We start from the raw sequence: 27,102 nt of genomic DNA, 5'->3' as shown, positions 1-27,102 counted from the left end.
TAATAAGTTAAAATATAGTTGCACTAAACCATAAAACAAATTTAAATAATCATGAGTATTTTGCATATTATCCTTTACTTTCCTTACTTGCCCCTGAACCGAATGACTAAGACTGACGTTATAATTGACAATTGACATCCTATCACGTATTACAATGACACGGCAATCAAAACGTTATCGTCACGTGTAGAGCCTTTATCACTTTACGTTGCCACATCAACAAAAATGCACCCAGTTAACTATATTACAAATATTTAACATTGAGCCTTCGCACCGGTAGACATTTTTTTGTTTATATATTTATAAAATGTAATCGAATAATATTACAAATAAACGATTTGTATTATTAAATAATTATTTAGGTCTTAATCAGATAATTTGTATACTGATTTCACTTCTATTGAGGAAATACATAAAAATAATGCCGTACGGAGAAATAAAACATCACGAGGAAACTGTTTTTGAATTTTTGTTCTAAAACTCTACCTGAGTTGGGTTAGATCAATGTAGCATTTTTAAAGAAATTTTGATACCGTTCCAGTGGATTTTAGTCTATTTCTTACAAACAGTACAAAATCTTTCATTTCATTTATTACTAATCGATAATTTAGGATCGATTCTTTGGGACAAATTTCAAGTGTCATAATATACGGATATATATAATTATTTCACAATACAACAAACAAATTGACAAGTAGATTCATTCCTAATAACTAACGGCATTACGAAGACTAAGATAAAACCAATGTTATTTGTTTAAAGCAATATAAATCACAGTAAAAAATGTTTCGGCTTGAAACGAGAACACATGTGCCTTCCAAGAACATAACCAATAAAACAATGTGTTATTAATACTCACAGACGCTGGCTTAGCATAATCAGATCCTATATTCCTCGATCCGTTAATTGAACCATATCCAGTAGATGTAGGGGAGCTCAAACTACCCCCCTGAGAGCTCAATCGACCAGGGGAGCTGCCTCTTCCAATTGGTGACGCTGTCCTACCGGGAGAACTGGTCCTGGCACTCGGTGATGTAGTCCGCCCGCTGGGACTACTGACGCGGCCAGGGTTTATCGAGTTTTGTAGGTCAGCCAACAGGGCATCTGGAATTGAGAAAAGATTAATAAGGCGGTGTCAAAATCGAGATTACACACTGCCTTAAAAACAACCTTCATATGAGAGATTTGATTAATTTAAAGTAGAGGTTCAGAAATGAAAAATTTTGCTAAAGAGGATGATTCTCAATTAGAACATAGTTTAGACTCTTTAGAGTGGGTACCTTTACCTGGTACTAATATTTTAATTATGACCTTAATTGAGAAAGGAACTGTAATAATAACTCAAACCTTAAACTCAAACTCGAAATAAAAATATTATATGTGTACTTGACACTTTCGCAAGTCAAGGGCGTAGAGCGGGCAAGAAACTCTCCGCCAATCTTTTTAATCGCCGAGTTTTGAGTCAAACAAATTGTTTGACCTGCAGCAATACAATCCCAAGGATTAGGATCATTTAAGTAATCGTCAAATTTATAAAAAAAAGTATTGATTACTTTACGTTTAACGAGAGTTTTGAATTTATTAAGTGATAATTCTCTAATTTCGTTTGAGAGTTTCCTGGTCAGTCAAATGTCGAATTTTCTTTATTGCGTATGCTGCAGATCTCAGCCTATTCGAAAGAGTCTCTTTGTGGGGCCAACTGGAGTTTACTATCTATTGTTATGCCTATGAATACAATATTGTCAACAAAGTTTAGTTCACTGCTTAAGTACGGAAATATGGCGATTATATAGGGGGCGCAGGGTGGACCGTGGCCATTCATACACAGCATTTAATACAATTCACACAGATGACTGAAAATGATGAAGTAAGGTCTCTCTCTTTGTTGTTTATCTTAACTGACATTGCGCATTCCACACAAATAGTTATATAAGTACAGCAAAGGCAATTTAAAAATAATACAACGATTACAGAACATGGTGGTTCGGGACATTGTCAAAGCACTGTGGTATTTTAAAAATGAAAGTATCCACAGGGATCGTAATGTGGACACAATCCCAAATACGGTGAAATGGTTTGCCTTAGGTCACTATAGAATACATAACCAAACGAATGCTGAGGCAATCCAACTTCTTGATGCAACAGGACCAAGACGCCTAAAGAGAACTAAACCTTTTGAATAACTAAAACTATTTTAGTGAATATAAGTGCAAGTGCGGTATCTTAGACACAGGAACATAGTGTCAAAAGATTAAAGATCAAGACTGTTAATGAACATTAACAGAACAACAACAAGTAAACTTAAGTCAACATAATATTACTTATTAGCCATAATCATTGTATGAAATAAACAAATCCATCGCGCTACAACCTTTTTAGGTCTTGGCCTCAGATTTTGGTATCTGTTTCACGATCATTTGTTACTCTAAGAGTCAAGTAGGTGATCAGTTCTATGCCTCAAGCACGCCGTCGTCTTTTTTGGGTCTAAAGCAAGCCGGTTTCCTCACCATGTTTTGCTTCACCGTTCGCGCGAATGTTAAATAAATAGAAAGAAACTCCATTGGTGCACAGCCGGGGCCTCAAGGATGAATCACGCGCACGTCGCATGCTGAAGCCACTAGGCCAGCACTGCTCATATATAATATAATAATTGTATAGGTTCATGTAAACTCGCCAAAGCTTTTGATAAAAACATTCAAACTAAATTTAATTCTCGTTTAGATCGATGTCTAGACGATTCGCATCAGGGTTTAAAATGTTTCTGTCTAATCGCTTCACATTCCACACCTTAATATCATCAGATACATATCATATTCCGTTTCTAAAAAGACACCGTCAACACAAACTGCATGCAAATGCAAGTCACCACTTCTGATACTGACAATCAAATTCGCTTTAATGGATATTAATAGTGTTTCAGAGCAAAAAGACTTCGTTTAAGATTTTATATGGAGAATGATGTCATCACGAGGTCCATAATTGAAAATGAACACGCGACGCCAACTTGTTGCCATTCAAATGTCTGTATAAATAAAGCTAGTACCTACATATTAAAATATATACATATCCTTTTAAAAAGCAACGGTCCAGTAGGACTGTTCTTGTTTGTTTCGGCGCAGAGGAATCAGTCACCGTCGGAATATGAGGCTGTGGCTAAACAACGTGCTGAAATCCTCGGAGCAGTGAGGTCGCTCCGTGAAGCCTGTGAAGGGCCTAGGAGACTTCTGTGCTTCTGGAAGGAGCGAGGCTGGCTAAATTAGCCAGGACTTTACGCACAACGGATCAATTATTAGTCTAAGTGCGGAAACTGAGCCCACCAACCTCAACCTGTGAGGAAGAGACCTGTACAGCTTGCCAGCCAGTGGACTTTGAAATGTGTGGTTAAATTTATATGTATTAAATGTCAGGAGTATCTGTATACTATATGTTGTATTTGTATGAGCCAGTTGCACTAGATAACTAAATATATGACAAAATGAGATGTAAGAACCTAACAACCCTAACAGGTAACATACGAAGTTCTACGGGTAGGATCAAAGGTTCCAGGTGGTGGATCTCGGCTTGAAGAAGTCTTAGCCACTATGAGAGATAGCAAGAAATGAATAAGACTTATGTGTACTTTAGTGACCCCCAAGTAACCCTAAGTCAACATGCACGTCCAAAACCGGCATCATTTCAGAAGCTGGATTAATCTGACTAAAGAAGCAAATGTAAAAAGGCTACCCAAGATCGATCTAGTGTCCTACTCTGCCCCTGGCCCACCTAGGGGACATATAACAAAGACGACGCCATATGGCTATTCCGCTGAGGTCCGAGGCGGTGAGGAGGAGGTAGAATGGAAAATGACCCCGAAACTTCTTTGATGCTTTCTTCTTTGATTTGGTCGTGTTGGTACTACCAGAAATGGTTTTAGTAGGTATATCTCATCCGGTTCTCTAAGCAGCAGTATACCTGGAGTGAGTGCATTTCCACCTTGGTAAAATAAGAGAGACCTAAAACCTCAAATCACATTAAGTAGCCAAATTCAATAAGACCAAAAATTTTGATCATTAGTTCAAGGCGGCCATGATGATTAAAACATAATAGAAAATTATCTTTGGGTACTTTTAATTGGGTTACAACGTTATCTGCCTATTAAACTGTACTTTTTGACCGCAAATCATTTCTTATGAGTCATACAAATCTCATTATAATAAGAACGCTTAACAGTTAGATAACATGTTTAACCTTTATAATTAATACATATGTTGAGTAACGCACATGTATACACAAACATATTTTATTTGTGTGTTAAAATTATGAAATGTTTTTTTTAATATAACAGTTGGCAAACGGGAAGGTGGCCTGATGTTCAGTGTTAACTCCGACCATGTATACTCAATGCCTCGCGAGTGCGTTGCCGACCTTTGAAGAATTTTTACGCTCTCTTCTTGACAGACCCTAAGTAGAATTGGTTGTGAAACACTTCAAAGGGTAGCTGGTGGTTAATATATTATAATATTTTGGTTTTCATAAACAGCTTTGCAGATTTAAGATAGTAAATGAACAGACCTACGAAATCTTGAATTTACATATTCCTGTCTGACGGGTCCAAATTTGCGAAAAGTTACCAGCCTTGACGTCATAAAAAAAACTAGTTTTCGGGAGTTCAATGACCTCTGAGGTTATTTTAAATTCAATTTGTCCAATAAAACCTTATCGGTCAGAGCCTTCAATACCTTCATTGTTTCGTTTAAGAGGCACTTAAATTGTGACATGAAGATAAACAGTACTTTCCTTGTATCATCAGCTCGTAACAGCCACACTTCGCACAGACAAATTCCTTATAAAAAAGTTCTCAACAAAACAAACGACCATTACTTCATTAATTGGGCTACGTCAACAATTTTATGCCTGTTAAGACCGTAGATATTTTTTTTTATTAAGTAAAGAAAAGATCTTCTGATAATATTTTACAGCTAAAACACATTAGACGCAAAGTTATACAGATATTACTTGAATCATATATAACATATACATTTATATATATCTTTACGATATTAAATTCACCTAATCCTTCGCACGCCTCAAAAACCTCAGCATAATCAGTTTGCGGTTCCCTTTCCGTTTGTGTTTTCAATATTTTTCCGTACACATCGTCATTCACTGAGTAATGCGCTTTCGACATTGTTATAACGCCGGATGTAAACAAATTTTAGTCTTAGCAAAATGCGCGCGCGCCGCTCTTATGGACAAATGCGGTACTGATTCACCTCCAGCGCACACCGCAAAAAATCTGTATAGACATTGTTCACATAAACATCGATTTCACGCTACGAATCCGAAGCGCTGTAATCTGAATTTTGATATCATTTTTAAACCGGTTAGGTTATTAGGGGCCTTTCAAGTACTACGTATGCAGTATAGGAAGGATCTTTGATTTTGACATTTAGTGATTAGGTCAAAAGCCATTATTTTCTTTTGGGTAATTTATCTGTGGGTAATGTGTTTGTTTATGATTGAAAACGAAATGTATCCTCCATTTCCTACAAAAATTTAATACTTTTTAAATGTACTATTAATTTTGAGAATTTGCTTATTTTTGCTGACAAGAGGAGGCTTACGCCATACTTGAACGGCCCCTTAGTCATGAATAATAATTTGTTTTTATTTTTTTTATATTAGTAAAACTAGGAGAAATAAATACTGTTACTTCTAGCAAAAGACTGAAATGGACAGGACACATTATGAGATAAGACAAAGATGGACGAAAAATCTGACGGAATGGCTGCCCCGCTATGACAAAAGAAAACGAGGAAGACAAATAAAAAGATGGGAGGATGATATAAGTAGAGTAGCTAGCCCCATGAGGCTACATAAAGCTAGACACTGGGAGGAGTTTGTATTATCATATAGACCAATCAAAACTACGCGGGAAAACAAAATAAGGCTATAATCTTTGAGTCTGACAAAATGTTTTAAATGATAAATTTTAATAATAGAAAAAGCGCTTGAAGCGATTAAAGGTACAAATATCTGAATGGTCGCTGACGCCGCTTTGATAATGAAGCGTCCACGGAGGCGTCATATGATGACGATTGCAGTGCGGAATTTGTCTTGACCAAGAGCTTTTATATTCGTTTGCAAAACGAGTACAATTACTGTACCTATAGCATAGAGCAGGCAAAATATTTCTGCTATGATTAAATCTTATTTACATTTGTTCCTGAGATATCACTGTGTGATGAACGAATCTTAACTCAAGAATATATATTCTTATACGGAATAAGTTAATATTTGAGTATAGTTAACATGAGTAGAAAATCATAATCATATATAAATTTTCATATAGATATGTTCTCAAATTAAAACGCCTGTCCAAAAATTACACGTAAAGATTCTTAACATCAAAATTGATTCTTATATTCTTAAGGAATGTTCAATAGTGAATATTATTAATGTCGTACATTAATTATTTATTTATTGTATACATAACCAGAATTAAAAAAATGAGTTTGTAGCAGTGTGGTGGAAACAGAAACTGGACAAAGAGTGAAAAATTCCACTAAATGCATTGAAACTGTTCGCTTTCCTGGAATAAATGTTCTAAATAAAAGTAAAATTTTCAAAAGAGTTCGCCAAGGGCCAAGAGGCCCAACCGTCTTCGAGATTTGCGCTTAGCAACATATTTTGAAATTAATTTGCATTTACATATATGTATAGATTAAATCAATCTTTCCCAACGTAGGGCTATGCCCCACAATGGGCAACTGTTAAGGGGGGCTATTCGAAAAGTTATTCAAATTATTCGGAATTGAGATTTATGGTATTCCGCTACCAATTTCTTATTAATTTCTTCCTAAAGCTATTATTTATTATTTATTACAATTATTAAGTGTACAGTTCCATTTTTTCTATTAAAAATGATGAATGTATGTTTAGTCCAGTATCGACTGGATTAAGTTGATACTCCACATCTTGTATATTACAATTGCCCTCTAAACCAAAACAGCATCTACTGTCGCAATTTAATAGCTAGTATTCCTAAATGCATTGTGATAGTTCACAACTCTTACGCAGATACGGAACCGCAAGGTTATCTGCAAATTGACTCTGCCTTCAGTTAAATATAATTATTACATCGTTGTTCTAATATAAGAATATTATTAAAGCTACATTTCATCGAATAAAACCACTAATGATGCAACAATCGTTACTGGAACACATATACTTGCTCAGTATGTTTACAACTCCTAAAACGCAAATAGAACAAGGTCGTATAATAAAAGAATCATGCGTCAATACTCACCAAGGTATGAACTGAAATCTGTGAAGTACTTCCTCCAATCAGACGGGTTCAGTTCCGGGGGGTAGGAAGGCCTGTCGGCGCTGTACTTCCGCTCAAGAACGGGGGAGAAGGAGACAGTTTTGGGTGACGCGGAGCGCGTGCGCACGGATGCCATGCCTCACAGGTATAAAAGACCGAGCGGTATTATAACACAGACAGTCGTGTTGCGACTGCGACTGAGATTTGACTGGTTATTTTGGTCGAGTCTATGGGTTATCAGAGGCGCGAGTGATGCCGGATGATAGTGCGGTCACACTGCTGAGCTGACGACAGTTCGTTCTATTCCCGTCAGGTGGACGGTTCACTCTATTTCATAACTGTCCCATTAACCTGTCTACGTTTCATCAATGGGAATGGGGTCACCTAAATAAGAGGATTTTTAAATACTCACTCATTAACCAAAGATAATGCTCACTTCATTTTATCTATGCCGAGAACATTGTTTACCTCTCAATACCCCTACGTATTCTTTATGACACCTGTTAAGTACTTGTTCGTAATGGTTACATAACATTCTGTATCTATTCGTCTTTAAAATGATAATATCTCTTTACAAAATGTAGAAACATTTTGATGTCTTAAATTACCTATATTTGAATTTAAAATAAGCAATACATTACGTACATAAAAGCTTCTTAAGTGAAATCAAGTTTTTTGGATAAGAAATGTTAGGAAAACTTAACAAACCTTATCGGCTATGTGGATTGCTTTCCATATATGGTTCCTCGATACAGTATTAATTGAAATTCAACATATTTAAATCGGTTATTAAATTTATAAATGGTATTATTATGTCAATATTATTTTGCTTTCACACACTTAAAGCGTCTACACACGGACCTAAAATCAAAGGCGATATCGGGGAAGTGATGGGAAGCAATCTAGATCGCATCGTGTCGGCAAAACGTCCCCTAATTGTACGTGAGTAGAGAATACGAACTAAGAGCCGTTTTCATCCCCACCACCTTTGTCCGGATATCGGCCACTGATTTTTGCCGCGTGTTGACGCTTTTAGTAGCATCTAATTTAGATAAACGCTTTTGTGTGTTTGTCGATAAATATAATAACAACCTATTTCTTAAATGGCGATATTAAAATCTGCGGTTTTATGGCATGCAAGGGCGTGGGCGCCGCCCAAGTGGGCGGATATGGAGGCCACCATGGCTAATATATACATGACTATAACATGCTATAAGATAAATGGTAGTAGTTCGAATTGACAATACATATGAGAGTTATATAACATAACAATGCAATAGCACGATTTATAATATTACTCCGTAAAACCTATCATGATTTTCATATTGACTTCATTATTATTATGGAATTTAATATAACTTTTGACGTTCTTAGAAAGAGTAGTTGGTTTAATATATTGTTAAATTTCTATGTAATATATGTCAAATATATAATATATGTGTGTGTAATATGTCAAACAGTATAAAACCCCTAAGAGTCGCATAGCTTGCAAGTAAGCCATGTAACAATTTTCTAATTACACTTTCACATCGATGACTCTTATCTAGGATAGCCTTAATGATATCTTTGTTCAGCGTGAGAATATTGACCGTTAATCGTGTATATGTGTAAGAAATGTCAACTCTCATATGAGAAGATACTTAATAAACCAGCATCTACTCTACATTTAATTATAACAATAATAATAATGATAAAAGCCCGTTTAATTTCCAATCATTACAAAAAGCTTTATTTAGCTTAGATTTTTTTTATAATTTTGAAGTTATACATATTTTGGCGCGTTAGGGAAAAGTTATGAGAGTAAATTTGTAAGATGCGCGCGCACACCGTCAAAAATCACTGCAAAGCACACTGAAGTTAGCTATAGACAAAATTGCATTTTGTGATATTTAAATAAACTTTATTTAACTAGATAATGCGTTATAATATAACTTTCAATGTATTAAATATTTTTTTCTATTGTTAGTGTCGTTTGTTCTACATACGTAGAATAAATTTTTTGTAAAGATTTTTATCTTGTTACGCTAAAGAAGTATTAATTTTAACGCGTGTACATAAGTACACACACGTCTTTTTCCTGTTATTCTTTATCCTATCCCTATCTCTATCCTATCCTGAAGTTATCAGTACCGTCGATGGGAACCAACCCCTTCACGGGTTAAGGCCTCCTCCAGCTCTTTCCAACTAACACTCCATTGCTGTCATTCTCCATTCGCTTCCTGTTACCGCTCCTATTCGCCTCTTTCCCTTCCTCTTGGTTTTTGCATAATTTCCATAATTGTTCCTCCTTTATTTAATAAGTTTAACCGCGAAATTATAACGAGTCTAACTATCATGTTAATTTATTGGATTCACATGAATTGGTGGTCCTGTCATATGTTGAACCACAATAAATTTAACCTTCGTAACCTAATAGCTTTGGAAAGGAAAGAAGAAGAGAGCTCCAAAAATAAGGTGTAGATACCGGCAAACTTCTTGAGCATTAAACAAGGGAGTGGGGGAAAGTTTGCGTATACAGCGCGGGACACAAACGTCAACTGATTTGATATCACTTGGTATCACCCGAACGACACGACCCTCTCCCAGTGATACCTAAAAATCTTTTCTGCGCAGGTAAGGACATATATATGGCAAAAGCTGGAAGAGGCCTTTACCCGTGAAGAAGTTCCAATCAATTGTGAATAAAGTTAGGATATTATGATAATAAGTAATATATATAAACAAATCTAAACTGTACATTTTACATTTGTAAAGATTGGAAATAAAACGGGCTTAAGCAATTTTACTATTATTATTATTTAATCTCAAAGCTTTATAAAAAGTGTATAGCTTAGTAAAAGATAACAAAACGCAGACACAATTTATAAGTCTCATAGACATAACATTTATTACTAATAAAACACACACACAGAAACACATAAAATATCAATAATCAAAAAATTTAAATAAATAAAAGAATAATAATAGAGAGATAACGTTAAAGTAGTAAGTAGTAAAAGTTAGCAGTGTAAGCAATGAAGGAAAAAATGTAAAAACATTTAAATTAAATTAAATTAAAAATAAGAATAATTGTTAAGAAGTAGATAAATAAATATTTTTGGGCGGATTAAAAACGTATATAATATTACGTGATAATTTTGTTGAGTAAGTAGATGATTTTTTATAATTGCGACGAAAATTTGATTTTAGTTGAAGATTTTCAACGGAGGAGTGATATTATTCCAACATTTTGTCGCGCCAGCCCCGTCAAATCCTTTTCAATTCATACTTTTTTATGGTTGATCAAAGCATCAAATCAATGTTCAGAAGCGCGGAATCCGAAATCAAATTATCCATGATAATCGGCAACGTTCGAAAAGAGACGGCTATAAGAGGCCCAGTGTAAGGCACACACGGAAAACCATATCATAACTCTATTTCTATTAAATAAAATTAAACTACATATTATATATACGATACGATGCATACAAATCCATATAAAAAAAATATTATACATATTCCTTCAGGTTACTAAACAAAAAGAATATATATATTATCTTTTACTTGTAAAATTGATTCAATAAATGCTTTATAATTAGAAAATGTATTACTCTTCAAAAGAAATAAACAAGACTTTAGTGAACACAACAACCTAGCAAAACCAGCACGCGAAACGACGCGAAAAACAAAACCAGTTGCGCTACAACCCTTGGTCTTGGTATTTTCTGTATCTGTTTCGCGATCAATAGTCTTCTGTGCTTGACACACGGCTTTTCTTACGATGATTTACTTCACCGTACGAGCGAGTGTTATATGCGCACATAGAAAGTCCATTCGTGCACAGCCGGGGTCCGAACCTACCACCACTGGGATGGGAGTCACACGCCAAAACTACACTGACCTAATTTAAATTATAATCCCCAATTAAATATTATTATTCAAAGCTATAGATAGAACTTAAAATCTCTACTGTCTTTGAAATTTTCGCTATCCGCCCTTCTCTCTAGTCCTTGTTTATTTACGCCGCCCTAAATTTGTTTATACGCAATCTCGTGGCGCCAAAACACCAATACCCTTTTTATTAGCTGTCGAAGTTTTATTAGGGATATAACTATTTACGCTGAACTATATATATATGATTTTATTGATACATCTTGATTTTATTGATGCATTTTTACTTGATACATCTTATAATATCTAAATAATATTTATACAATAAATCCATGGACAGCCTGACTGAGAGTGTTGTAATTTTTTTTATATAACAGGGGGTAAATTCGGTATCATACATACCGCAGCCCATGAACACTTTCAATACCAGAGAGCTTGTGCGCTGTCGGCCTATTAAGAATTGATATGTTATTTTCTTAAAGGACCCTAAGTCGAATTGGATTCAATTAATTAAAGGACAATTCTATTCAACAAAAGTAATTTTTAAGTATTTATACACTCAATCCGAATTTAAAGTAAGTAAAAAGGTTAACCCGTTAAGATAATGAAGGTTCTCTTACACTTAATGAAAACTATAGGACGGCACTATCATCGGACTCACAGTTTTTACGCTAACGAACACAAATTGTACAATTAGTTTCACATGTATGGCGTTACCAATTGACTTGACCGCAACAATTCAGTGTGACAAATAAGAAAAAAAAACTAAATTTCTAAAAGTCGAAATAAAATTGATATTCACAATCACGTTGTGGCGCGAAAACTGAATAATAACTATTATTCATAGACAATCACTTAATCAGGAAACTGTGGATGACAAATATCACAAAACGAAAATGGCGCGAAAACCGAAATCTAGTCTATTATAAACGTCGCGGATTCCTTTTTTAAACTCGGAATTTTCAAATGTACGACGCACTTAAAACTGATAGACACATCACGCGCAAAGAGACATACCGATTGGATGTCGCAGCAGCAACTGACTCTGACTTCTTTATTCTGTGGGTCGTAATGTTCAATGGGTATGTGGGCGAGCGGTGCCTTCAGGGAAGGTTAGCTAGCGGAACTTGGTTCTAAGAAAGCCTGGAATGGCAATACGGGACGCGGCTGGTGATACCGTTTCGCTTCCTATTTCTATGGAACGCGTCTACTCGCGATTTGTAGGACAAGATATGGGTTAATTTTGAATAGAAAAATCAAATATGCATGAATGCACAAGTAGTGTGCATTACCTTTGAAGCACGCGATATAAAATCATTATTATTTTTTAAAATATGAAAAAATATTTACTTTTAATGTAATAACTGTTGTTTTTATGAAAACACAATGCACACAGCTATGTAATAATAAAAAAAATTAATTATGTTCATATTATGAAAATCATTATCCTCGACGGACCATTAATAGCCATTGACACATTTTTGCATCTATTCTAGTCTAGTCTACGACAAAAAAAAGTATATTAAATAAGTAAAATGCATTTCATAAGTATCATCGGGTTTAAAAATCGAACGTCCTATAAAAACATTGCGTCATGTTTAAAAACTTTTTAAAGTAACTCAACTCGGATTTAAATTTAGAACAGCCAAAACATAAAACAATGACACTAATGACAATGACAAGCGTAACGAATCATGGTCATTGCCGCTCCCTGACCAACGAAGCATAAACCTACTGCTAAAAACAATTATAGGTTTAAATACCTACAATCGGCTATAAGATTTAAGCCAGATTTCTATATTCAACGAGTCGTAACTGCTAATTCCTATTATGTCAGTCGTAGGTTTTTATAGTATCATTTGACAGCTATCTATGTAAATTATATAAATAACGAATGCTATTTTGGATTTATAGTAACCTTGCAGTCGTTCTTAATATATAGTGTAGACACGGAGGTCCAAACCAACTCGTGGATTAGTTTACTTTAATAAAAACATAGATTTTCGAAGATACAATAATAAGTCTCATTAGGACTACCATTCCTCTTTGATGGCCTTAATATAAAATTAATTTTCTGGAATAATTTATAAATGGCGTATCAATGCTGTTTTATTAACCCATCTCTAGAGAATAAGTATCCATAAACACGTGATCGCAATAAATAATATATAATAATAATAACGTTACGATCCAGGAACTGTTTTGTAATCTATATAGAAAAATCAGTGGCGCTTCAAACATTATTAGGTCTGGCCCTCAGATTTTTGTATCTGTTTCATGATTATTTGTCAACCTAGGTAGCCCTCAGTGACTGACACATGCCATCGACTTTTGTGTGTATAAGGCAAGCCGGTTTCCTCACAATGTTTTCCTTTACCATTCGAGCGAATGTTAGATGCGGGTATGTCGCAGTAAAGTAGTTAAATCAGAGAGTTAATTAAATCTCTAGACAGTTAATTAAATGTCGATATTCAATCAATATTCAATTAACTCTCTGATTTAACTACTTTACTGCGATAGATAATCTACTCTATTGGTGCAAAGGTCTCTCATGCCTGAAGTCGTAGATTCGATCCACGTGGATTGAGAGTCGCACGCTGAAGCAACTGGGCCAACACTGCTTAATATATATTATTTAATATACATATTTTACGACTGTTAAAAAATAGCGATGCTCTGATTTATTCTGTGTTGATTGTGGTATACGAATAGCAAGATAAATGTTGTCTATTTTTAGCTCGATTTTGTAAATGAGTAATACGCCAATTGGAATCTAAACAAAACCAAGGCAAATTAGAAGCAATTAACTTATTAGCTAGAAGTATTACCAGACACAGGAGGCTGATCACCTACCAGACTATTAGATTAAAAAATTGTTATTATTTAACGAACTATGTACACTTGCTTGATTAGAGCAGTGTTGGCCAAGTGGCTTCAGCATGCGACTCCCATCCCTGAGGTCGTAGGTTCGAGCCCCGGCTGTGCACTAATGGACTTTGTTTCTATGTGCGCATTTAAATTAGCTCAAACGGTGAAGGAAAACATCGTGAGGAAACCGGCTTGCCTTAGACCCAAAATGTCGACGGCGTGCGTCACGCACAGATACACACCTACTTGCCTAATAGATAAACAAATGATCATGAAACAGATACAGAAACCTGAGGCCCAGACCTAAAAAGGTTGTAGCGAGATTGATTTTTTTTATGTACACTTCTTTATACACATATGATATGTTAAAAAAGTATTTTTTATATAATTAAAACATCGTATTACGCATATAATAGAAAAAAAGCAGTACCTGGCATTTTCTTCATATAATTAAATTCGCACATACGTTTATTTTAACACTATTCTATACGTTTGACGCAAGGTAAACAAGAGGTCTGCCGCGTTTTACCAAGTTTGTTTCCAAGGAAATTTACTGGCCAATGCACTCGTTACGTCACAGGATGCGTTTCATATCGATCTGATTAACGAGGTAGGTTTACAGGCTTTATGTCGGCTACTGTAGTTTCCTAGATTAATAAACGTATTATTTTATTAAGACATGGATCCCTAACCACCTATGTCTTGAACTCGCCCTACCAGAGTATATAAACCGACACAAAAGAAGAAGAACGCTAGAGTTCAGCATTGACTAAGCCAATATTATTATGGTAGATATTCCTAATGAGGAATATTTCCTCTAATAGGAAAATTATCCTACAACTCGTCTGCTAATAGTTAGAAGACTGATTGCACGATGCACACGTAGAACTGGTAGGACGTAGAACTCTAAAATATGTCTATAAATTGAAGCTTGAAAGGAATTACTACATTAAAATGTAAGCTTTGCAATTAAAAAAAATAAATACTTATCTAGTCCAAACTTCAGTATCTCATGCGTATTAAATAAATCAATAGGGTTTTTACTTTGTAAACTTAATTTATATTAACGCCATCTCTCGAAGTACACTTAAACTATATGAAGATCAAAAAGAAGCCGCGATGTGAAACAGTTTCGTAAGAAATCTTACAGATGGTGCGATATTTGTGTAAAGTGTATATTTTTATAATTAAACTGACTTAAACAGTGAGTTAGTTCTTTATTCGTCACATAATTGTGATAATACATGTTATACACAGTTATTATCTTAATAACTGTGTGTAACATGTATTTCTGCACTACTTGCCTATCTTATGTAATTTAATACATTTTTATTTATTTTTTCTTTACTCAGTGGTTGCCTGGAAGAAATCGCTCGAAAGCGATAAGGCCGCCAGTTGCCCTCCTTTTGATTTAATTATGTTCAATTTCTTATTTTCTGTAGTGTACCGAAGTGTTAATAAATAAATAAAAATAATTATTTCATGTTGCCCTATATAATGAACAATTCACAACTTTTTATTTTTATTACATAAGTATTTAATGGCATGGAAACCTGAAAAATTCGTAGAAACATTTGTTTGAAAAAATAATATCTCCTTCAGTATATCCTTTTAATTTGTTGTATTGTTATTATATGTTTACTGTTGAGTGTGCAAATCTGCGGTATGACAAATGACTTCGTACTTGCAAAGAAATAAAAAACTCACGCTTCCGCGAGACAGTGAATATATAAAAACTATCCGCTGTTTCATAGCACAGAATATAGCTAAGTTGAAATATGATAAATTGGCCACTTTAAAACTAATAATACCACAGACAAAAATAAAGGGATGAGGCAGTGGTTGGCAAAGCACAGTGGCTTAATGAGGTCATTTACCGATTTCTAATAGAAATAGAGTATTTTCAGAACTTTTCACACATTTAGTTTCGGGAGTAAACTAACTGTTGACAAATATGAAGAGATTTCTAGGATTTATTGTTTTCTGTGGACAAATTGGCGCGAAATAATAAGATTTATTAGACAGATATGCAGGTAACGTAGTCAAGTTAAGAATTGTGGAACGAAGTTTTTTTGCCACTGTCAAAGATGTCAGGAAGAAATTCTAAATAGCTTAAGACATTTTCAACGTCATATACGCCTGTTCTCGTTATTTTATATATTTAAATCTAGGGGATGTCCAAATTCATCGTTTCATTTTTATTACTTATTAATCAACGCCATCTGCGTTGTGTTTGATGCCAAAGAAATATAGTGTTTAAGATTTGTTATTAAAATAATTAACCGAAGTCGTATTCGGCTACACGCTGCAAATGGAGTACTTGTCTCCTCACGGACTACAAGGGCACTAATCCGTCTTGTAATAGCATTTACCTATGCTAACTGCAAACCACCCCGAACTCTGAACGGCGAACGGACAAGAACACCACTCTCCATGGTAAATAAATTAAATATTCCTCTCTCTGAATAATATATTGTATTTTATCTACATTATAAAGAGTAAGATATTAAATACTAACTAAGAGTTCAATTTGTTTGTTATTTAATTGACTTTTATATGAAAGCAAATCTCTAAGTATATTGTATTATATATTAGTAATAATAAAAATATTCATTAATAAATTCCAATTATCAATTGGCAGCCCTATCATAGTCTTCCTGAGTCAAAGGCCATTATATTCAGTAAATTTATATCCACTTCAAGCGACAATAGGCAAGATCAAAGACTACCTGTACGTGAGTAATGTGTATGCAAAATAAAATCATGATTTATAGTTAAATCTTCTATTAGGGTTGACAATTCTGTTAAATAAAATAATTATACAGTAATCAAATGTAGGTCTTAGCATAACCCTAAGCGCTAGCGCAACTATGATCGCCTCAATTCGTTATTCTATTACTGGCAAATATTTAATTATTGTAGTAAGTAATAATAATAATCCAGCAGTGCTACAACCATACATAGTCTGTGCCGCAGATTTCTACTTTTTCATGTTACAGGAGGCAAACGGGCAGGAGGCTCACCTGATATTAAGCGATACCGCCGCCCACTTACACACGCAAGGACACACTTAATGCCAGAGAGCATTGTGGAATGACGGACGTCGAGGTAATACGGGTGGAATTTCGTATTCTGCCTCGACGTACAATGATGAAACTCAGCTGCAGGAAACTACTTGTTTTATTATACATTTTTGTTTATCTGTGAAGGTGAGACATGTTTCTTCAAAATAAATCCAATGGTATGCCGTAAACCCTAATACTTCTACTGTAATATAGTACGTTAACTTCAGGGGTTTTATTTTACACATATTTGAATTCGATATATCTTGGTTTATTACAAAAAGCATCTAAGCGTGAAGTTCGGTTTCTGATGACAAAATTTAATACAATACAACTTGGCACTTGACACATTGACAGGTTATTTCAGTGTTACCACATACTAAATGGGTATATTATTTTTAATCTATGATTCTAATGGCGACGTGACCACGTCATCAAGTAATTATATACAATGAAACTATCAAATCAATTCCTTTATGTTACCAAACATGAAACATTAGTAAGGATTTCAAAAGGAAGGAGACATAAATGCGTACATAAACGCAAGGTGTTTCTATAATCTGCGGGTTTTCTTGGATTTGATGATTTAAGATAACATATAATATGACATTATATGTATTTTAATTGCCTTTAGTTATAATAAGAAATATGTTAGTTTGATGAGGGACCGTTCAAGTATAACGTAAGCAGATTTACATGTTATATTAATTCTTTGTAGGAATACTTAATAATGAATTTCGTTCAAGCATAGACAATGTGTAGGTAAAATGTGTAAAAAAAGTAAATAATTACTGTTGACATAAGAAAATCTAAGATTTTGATTCCCACGAGGAAGCGGTGGAAGATGCAAAGTGTATGTATATACAAATGTATACATATAATATATTTCAAGGCTAATAAAACAGATTTAATCTACTAAATCATTCTCGTTATAATGATCTTGTCTATGACCTCAAAAGGACAATTGAATTCGATTGCTAATAATGACTCAGTCAATTGTTACTTAAGACCCAAGATGCTCAAACTGTACATTCTTAATATAATAAGTATATTTAAGCTATAACGATTTTTTCCATAGAAAATAGAAATACTTATTTCTAGGTTGAAAGAATTATGAATCACAGAGAACAATGTAAACACTATTTCCTTCCTTGTTAATTTTTAACCGACCGACAGCCCTTTTACAATTTGCGATTGTTTTTTTTCTTCATTTGATTAAATATATTTTATATCTTTATTTATATATTAATGAAATTAATATTTATGTACATTATACATATACAGTAAAACCAGCTTAAGACGGTTTCTCAGGGACGGAAAATAATACGTTACATATTATTATGTATTATGTTCTAATTTTGGTATATAAAGGCATAAATTATACATTTATAAATTACATTAAATACGTAGTGTAATTATAGTTACATAATTTAAAATAATCACTTATTTTGGTTTGACAGAAAGATTTTAATGCATTAGCAATTAAAGTATTTTCAACATAATTCAACTTTTGCCGTGCGTCTTCGATTTAAGAAATGTATGAAAATAAGTCTCAAGTTGCGCAAAGTGGCGTATTATGCGAGAAATCGTATTGAGCGTGATCGTCTTAAACTGGTTGTACTGTATATAAATAAGTTATATTTCTTACGTTTCTTTATTTAATTTTGTTTTATAAAGCGTGTCACTTCCTACCATCAAGTAGGATCAAACGCTTGTCTTTAACATTAAAAAACGAAGACATAACTTTGCAAAAGGACATCGTATGACATTTAAATGCTGCATTTCCTGACGGTCGATAGGTGGATTCCCTTCAAATAAACGAAATGGGCAATGCGAATGTCAAATTACGACCTTTCTTAAAATGTATGAACAAAATTTTAACGAGTTGCCCTTGTAGTGAAGTGTGTACTATATGTCCTAAAGAAACAATTTTTCCATTAACCTACATTTATTTAGCCACTAGCTGTCACGAACTTCGTTTCGGTTTAATGTTTTTTTTTATATAGCCTAACTATTGAGTACATATGAAACATTTTGCTATACTACTCCATACAGACTTTTCGCTTTTCCGCAATTGAATCGTAATACTAAATAACACAAAAAAATTAACTCTACGAAAAACCTTCCTCAGAGTTTTCCAATTCATTTTTATTGGCATATATAGTTACTTTGTACACTTATAAGCGTCAATATTAACAAGATCTAAAGTATATTTATTCACAACAATATATACGCTATCCGTACAGTACTAAGACAATATGATAATATCGCTACTGTGAACTACTGTGAACGTTTTTGTCATACGATCGCAGTACCGCGGAAAAACTAATTCATATTTGACGTACTGAATCTGATAAGTTATTATTTTTTTCCCCATTTTCAACCATTACGTACGACCACTCCCATCATGCAAACAAGCAAATTAATGTTGCGTACATTATTAAAAATACGTAGGACGTGGATGCTATCAATATCTAATGCGCTCGAGTACGTCAATGCAACAGTTTTTTTACATTCTTGAAAATCTAGCCGCCTTGCTCACTCATGAATAGGTATACATTCATTATTTTAAAAAAACATATTTTTACATCCAAACTTCGCTACTCAATAGGTCTTTATGACGCTTGAGTAAATCCCCATTTAGCATCGTGGGCTCCTACTACGGAAAGTATCATTTCGGAATAATACCTGTGCAAAATTAAATTTTAATAATTTTCTGAATAACCGTAGATGTCGTACTTCGTCGTCGTCTTTACTTGATTATTTAATCATTTTTAGAAGTAACTTCTGAGCTTCTGTATTTTGATACATGAACATTTACTAGTGACAATGCTCTATCATAGCTTTCGAAAAAAAGAATCTAAATTTAGTACAATAACGATCTAGGACCTATCTAATGTATGGTATAAGACTAAGGACGCAAGGGCACTTAGCAAAACCTCTGAGTTCTGATCCCGTATGTCAAAATTCAATACATTGTTGATGTACAAGGCAAGATAATACAAGATGGCAACCCTATATGGAAGTGTTTGTGTGAATATAAAATGTTATTATGCCCAGCAAACACAGACGCAAAAGCACCATAGACCATTATTCAATTTTAATTAATTCCTACACACGACACAGTAATATAAAATGATGTCAGCTCGTGTACAATACCGAATAAATAGCATAAAATTAATGTCAATTTACACGTATGTAAGGATATACAACTATTACTATATACAATGCTCACAAACAAAACAGGACAATGAAATACTTAGGAAATGTCATAAAAACGATATACCACGTGTATATCGAAAAAAAAATGATATGAGAAGTTGGAAATGTAAAAAGTAACAATTGCCACAAAATAAGACTCTGTTATCTATAGCCTTTATTATATTATATTTTTTTTTTGCACTATACTATATCACGGAGTTCGGTGTGACCCTCTATACCTTTCCACTGTTCTCTATGCTTTGCGACTTTTCTCCAGTTAATTCAATTTCTTTGTATTATCTATATTCCTATTACAGTATGTGATATTTGCGTTAATAACATTTCTCGTTTTTTTATAGGGTAGGGGACAGTCATCGCAAACCATGGACAATTTTAGGAGGTAAGTTGCCGGTGGAGGGAGGAGTGACCTCTTTATTTAAAAAAATTGAGTTCTGAACTCCCACGGAAGACTTCCACCAGGAGTTGATTCGACAGACTAGTTCCCAAAAGAAAATGTAAAGTCTGTGGTAGACGTCCAGCGATCAAGGTGGTCTCCTTCATCAAAATTGGAGCCAGCAAACAATTACGAATAAAATCACAAATCACATAAAAGGCGGATCCAGAATTCGATCACACGTAAGTTATTATTCTAAATAAGATATTTTGGAACCGAAATTAAAATTTTGTTAGCAGGACAAGCAGGACCCTGTCCAAGCTGCGGAGGTCACGATCCCGCTCATGCATAATTGTGTATGTAAACATTTACAATACACACAATTATGTACATTATGTCATCTGTGACCTCGCAGAGGTCAGCTTATAATGAAATTGAGTCAAGTTTATTCTCGTCACAGCTCAATGAAAACTGGTTTCCTTTAAAAAAATAACGTCAACTTTATTGCTCTGACCTCTCGCGATTATCTGAACTGGTGATAATAACATCAATTAATATATTATCCTAGTAACTGTCCTGGACATATGATATTTTTTTGTCACAAATATTTTTTATTTTATTTACAAAAAAATACAATCCTATCCTAACAGGTGACCTAAAATCGACAAGAATGCATAACCAATGAAAAAAATTCAAAACCTATGAAGCGCATCACATCTGCCCCTTTTAATACCACTACTACATAGAGATCACGATCGCATGATAGCGAATAATATGTGCCCTTTTTCAGAAGGTTAGCTCTAAGCAGCTAATATTATGGAATTTTAATTTCTTAATGTAAATAAACTATCAATTAACCTATTATTGTGACAGGTAAGTTCAACTGAGTACGACAAACGACGTATGAATACGACATCGTAATATGATCTTGATGTGTTAAGTGCCATTCTGATACATAATCCGCGTTTTTCTAGTATTTTTGTCATATATTGAAATAAAGATAGCCTGTAACATACTGTAGATATAGCATTATATATGATGTGGTGAAATTTAATGATAAGTCTTTAATACTACAAAAGTGCTAAAATTATTACGTATTCGTAGAAGTACAAAACCGTACAAAAGGAACATATGGTGACAATCCTTGAATTACACATTGAGTCACATTTGTAACCTCGTGAGCGACAGATGTGACTTCAGAAGGTGAGTAATTAAGTTTTTGATACTTTAATGTTATGTTAATAACTTGACTTTGTCTAGAATTGCGTGGACATTCAGCATCAACTTTTATATTGAAAGATAAGTTCTACTATCATACATATAAGAGCTGTAGATCTTTTTGATAAGTTCTACAAGCATAAAAGACGCTACAACGTTTTAAGCCTGGCCCTCAGATTTCTGTATCTGTTTCTTCATTATTTCTTTTTTCTTGACACGCGCCGTAAAAATTGGAGACTAAGGCATGTTTGCGTACGAACTCTTTCCTTCACCGTACGATCGAGTACTAAACGTGCACAGGTGGACAGGAAGTCCATGTACAGCTGAGCACGAAACTACCACTTCAGACAAACTACTAGGCCAATACTGCTCTGCAAAACTCTAGTAGTAATAGACCATGGACTGTCATCATAAACTAGTCGTTAGTAAGACTTTATATGATGAAAATCTTTTTTTTTAATTTCATAGAGAACTAGTGAGGTTCGGCCACAATCCAACCTGATGTTAAGTGAAATGTGGCCTATTGGAGGGCACGCCTGTCCAGGTGATGCCTGTTTAACCGCCGCTATGAGAGGGCAAAGAACGAACCCGAACCCGTAAAGAACGCCAAGATTAAACAAAATTAGAGGAGGCGTTACTACAAGCTGTTAATAAATAAATGTCTGTCAATGGATATTAAGTATAGGACAAAATGTTATCTTTAGCCGTATTTACTTTATCTATAGTATTAAAGGCTATTGACTGGCGTATCATTCACAAGTTATTAATTTACGGTGACATTGTTGATACTGAAGACAGTTACGGCCTTAAAACATGGGCTTAATAATGTACCTGTTACGATTTTTTTACTAACATTATGGTAATCACGGTAACAACTTACAAGTTTACATCTTCTCTATAATGCTGAATATTATCTATCCACAATTAAAGGCTGATCTGTTACCATAGGAGTTCTACAGTATTATAGGCAGCTTCTCACAAAGATCGCCAACAAGTGTACTACAAAACACGAAAAATATATTTCCGATATATAAGTATGCGTTTCATAATACGACCGCAAAGATTTAATAAGCCAACATTTGAATTAAAAAAATTACAGATAAGCTTATTTGCACATATAGTCAAGCTTATAGACACAAACGATGTTTCGTCATTAAATAAATCTCGTAAATCCCACAAAACCTTCTCAGAGTAGGCGTCATAAAAAAGAAATTTAACGTTAATGAAGCCAAATTAACGTGACCCAAAACGATTAAACATTTTCAGACAATGATGCTTTCAGCATTATAATTATCGCTTATAAATAAATATGAATCGCTGTAAAGCACGCGAAACGTCTTAAAATTATGTAAAATAAGTATAAGTTTATAATATATACATAGGTTCAGTCCGTTAAAAAAGTGCTTTCTTTAAATGTGTAAAATTTATGTTAATAAAAGACAGTACTACTTTTACGTTTTTGTAAAATTTATGTTTACCATAATTGTCATGTATTTTAGAAAACATATCTTGTAAAATACATAGCATTATATATGAAGTGCTGAACTTTAAGAAATAATTTAATAAATCACCATTTATCTTTATAATACAGCTAACAACAAACTGCTTCATTAATAAAAACTCACGGAACCGAGCAAAGAATAAAAACATCTAAAATTATAGTTGGCAACGGCCACCATAGAAAACGTAACAAATTACAGTCCATTCCGACATCAAAAAGTAAATAGCCACTATCATTCAACATTGTAACTGTTGGTACACCTTATAAAAATAAATATTTATATCCGGTACATTTATTTTATACCGTACATTCATTGGTAACAAAAACACGTACTATCACTTATTAGTAAACAAACATACGAACGATACATATCGATTTAATTAATTAAATAATACTCACAGCCCGGCGATATGCCGTTCTCCTTCATCGCGCAGCGGAACGGGTAGTAAGTGCCTGGCAGCACCTTGCCATACATTGTCCTATCCATGTTGGGCCAATCGAGAACGCTTTTCGAAAATTCTAACACCCACCAGTACTACACCACACTAACGCTCCATAATCACAGCCTACGCATGTAAATTAAATCCAGCTATCACACAATTTATGTAAATACAATCAGCTGATGCACTGTCAGTACCGAATGGTCACCACCGAATCGTTGTTATCGCTGATAGCTGATAACAGTTGATAAGATAACACAATGTCAAAAGGACGAGGTCGTTCAGCACTAGCGAGCAGAGCATTCGTCAACGCGTCGCAGTCACAACTAAAACATCATCAACATATCGTTGAGCGAGGCTACCGGCGCGAGCGCACGCCACTCCAGCCACACCGGCTGGAACTGATATAAGTTACACTAACCACTTGTCTACACACCACTGACCAGAAACTTGAACCTAACATTAATTTGTAAATGATTTTAAACATACTCGTATATTTGTCTAATTTAATTGTTTCCAATTTAACTTTAATAGTTAATAGGTATTTAACATCAAAGAGTTAATTTCTAACTAATGAGCGTCGCAAAGCGGAGAAATGTGATAGAGTGAGAGTGACAAGCGGACATCTCATCGAACATGCCGGATGTAATAAGATTCGATGAAAAACGAAACTGGTCGTAAATCGCGTTCTATGGCAGTAAACAAACAATTTCACTTACGTGACTTGCGTGTTTTCTCATAGCTAATTTTCAAAACGTTTGCATTCACATATAATATACTAAGTAATAGAGCAATATAATATGTTAAAAGCTATGCTTTCTAAAATACATGACAGTTGTGGTAAACATAAATGTAAAAAAAATTATAATAATAAAAATACACTTCCAATTTTAGTACTAGTAATTATTTGCTAATTTTAAGCAATGAAATACCAGTAAAATGGAACGGATTAATGGTTAGTAAGTCAGCAAGTCGTTTTTTAATGCTCTTAGTTAGCTGATAGTAAAATATGTGAATATTATATAGAGGAAAGATTTGTATGCTTGTACCTACCTATCCATAAATGAGTAATCCGAAAAAGATTTAATAAAAACGAATTGTTTTGAATATTAATAGGGATTAAAAAAAATGTAAAACAGATCGATACTACCGAAATCTCTTTGGCATCAATAAACATTACAGAAAAATAAACTCTGTTTATCGTCACTACGCAATCTTAATTAGACACAAATGCATGCCCTTAACGTGTCCTCAATCTGGTAAGACTTAGATGTGACAGGCAAGAGACAGATTGAAATATGTATACTGATTAAATACTTTGTAGCCGAACTATCTTCGATCTAAGATGAATTTGTAAAGGGCTTTTAAACGCTTTGATGTTACTAAGAACAAAAAATTTGCATTTTTTAAATATCTCGCATTCCTTATCTGTATTATATTATGACCTGCTAGAGATTATGTAAGCGACGCAACCAGCTGAATTGTTTTAATTTCGCAAGTTCAATATTCAAATTATGGTATGGTAATGGTAATTTCCAAATTTCCCTATTCTAATCTGAATTACCTTGACAAGAAATGTTGCAAAATATACCAGCATAATATCATTCAAAAGGAAATTAATGAACATACAGTTCGGAAGGCAACAATATTCGTTATATCAAGTAATTCGTTGAACTGAGGTTTGTTATGTTGAGATTAGGTTGGTGTAAATTTTGTACTGTTTACAGGCAAACCACTTTCTTCGGAAAACGTATCTAAATTTTAAATCCCGAACTTATTAGCTAATATCTAATTTATAATTTTTTCGTCATAGGATTTTTGTAAACATAATTAGTGATGGTTCGCTTCTGTGACCGATAAGGCACACCTTTTCAAAGCTATTTCAACTTGAATCTTTGACAATAGTGACGATCAGCAGTGTTTACATTACTTTTCATCAAACACCAATGATTGTTTTACGAACAAAAGCGTGTCAAATCAAAAACGTTTCGCGATATGAATCACATACATTATATTAAGACGCTGTTCGCTAGCAATATTCGTAATGTAAAGGAATATTTTACATTGACACTTATGGACAATTCATAGGGATTACGAAGAATTTGTTAAATCGAGGAAGTCGTTATATAAAGGTACGTTATATTAAGGTGCATACAATATCCTCAAAGTCCCATAGGAAGTGCCATATTGGATCGCTGACGCATTACTATACATATACTTATGTATTTGAGTGACACGGAAGTCCATTTTACTTAGGTTAACGGCTGTATAGTTTGGAATGAAGACTGTATCATAGGTTATTTTAATAAAGACTAGCCTTTTCGCACCTCGGATTGCGGAGATCGTGATTGGCTACGGGGCTTTTGGACACTATTTACACATACTGAAACTGAAGCCGACTGTGACGACAGAACCGTCCAAACGGTGGTTCATTTAATTGTTAACTGTGCGACTATTGAAAGGGCCAGGTGCGATCTGGAGCTCGAGACTGACATGAGGGTATCCCGGGATGGGCTATCCTGCATGTAGCTTGGGCACAGATCAGCAGGTCAGCTGGATAAATTCCGCGGCAAGATTGTCAAATATGTCACTAACAAAAATAGCACGAGTGGTAACGCGGGTAGCGCCGGACTGTGGGCCCCGACTCGCCCATAAATATCATGAGGATATTTCCGTAGTATTTTTCAAATGGGCCCGGCGGAAGACGCCAACCCTTTTAGTAAAGTCCCTTTTTAGAAAAGGGGAGATTTCGACTACCCTGCTGCATTGCCTCTCGGTCACATATCTGCCTGATTGCGTTCCTGATAGTAATGTAGGGGTTAATAAAAAAGGGCCTTTTAGTTCTAAGAATCATTCCCTATATTAAATATTTTACCCTAGGAGCTAACCAAAACTTGTGATTAATCACAGAAAATCTATTTTCTGTTTAAAAGCCTTCCGGCAACTTTATAGTGCTAAATAAAGGTAATTAGCACTTAAGATAACTATCCGTTCTACGCATCAAAACCATTGTTCCTGTTGACGTGAGTTCTAATAAGGAAGTCAATATTTGCGCCGGCGTCGGTCTCGGCGCTAGATCCCACTTATATAATACAACTTGTCTCCTCGTGAAATAGATATTAAACTACTATTGCAAGAGAAATAACCTACAATTTTGCCTCAAAAAAAATCTTCTAATTTCTAGAAGTTAATATTTCGAAAAAGCTTTAAAACAGTGTCGGTAGAAGTAAAGACACCTAAAT

The 27,102-nt window shown here is 34.3% G+C and overlaps 1 protein-coding gene across 5 annotated transcripts in view; it reads right to left on the bottom strand.

The window, feature by feature from the left end:
• Positions 1-27,102, bottom strand: part of LOC123709137 (paxillin) — a 46,339-nt gene that overhangs the window by 15,773 nt on the left and 3,464 nt on the right. Inside the window, exons 1-2 of one of the 5 annotated variants that reach the window (XM_045660283.1) lie at positions 23,820-24,141; positions 860-1,104 (exon numbers count right to left, since the gene is read on the bottom strand). In XM_045660283.1, the coding sequence (XP_045516239.1) occupies positions 860-1,104; positions 23,820-23,907 (333 nt within the window). In that variant the 5' untranslated portion in view covers positions 23,908-24,141. Of the gene's footprint in view, positions 1-859; positions 1,105-5,049; positions 5,218-7,288; positions 7,582-23,819; positions 24,142-27,102 lie in introns of those variants that run through there. The other 4 variants (XM_045660281.1, XM_045660285.1, XM_045660282.1 and 1 more) reach the window with 4 other exon arrangements.

The sequence above is a fragment of the Pieris brassicae genome, chromosome 4 (assembly GCF_905147105.1).
Source record: "Pieris brassicae chromosome 4, ilPieBrab1.1, whole genome shotgun sequence".
Taxonomy (NCBI): domain Eukaryota; kingdom Metazoa; phylum Arthropoda; class Insecta; order Lepidoptera; family Pieridae; genus Pieris; species Pieris brassicae.
Note: the sequence above shows the minus strand (reverse complement) of the source record. Positions and strands in the feature narration are given on the sequence as shown.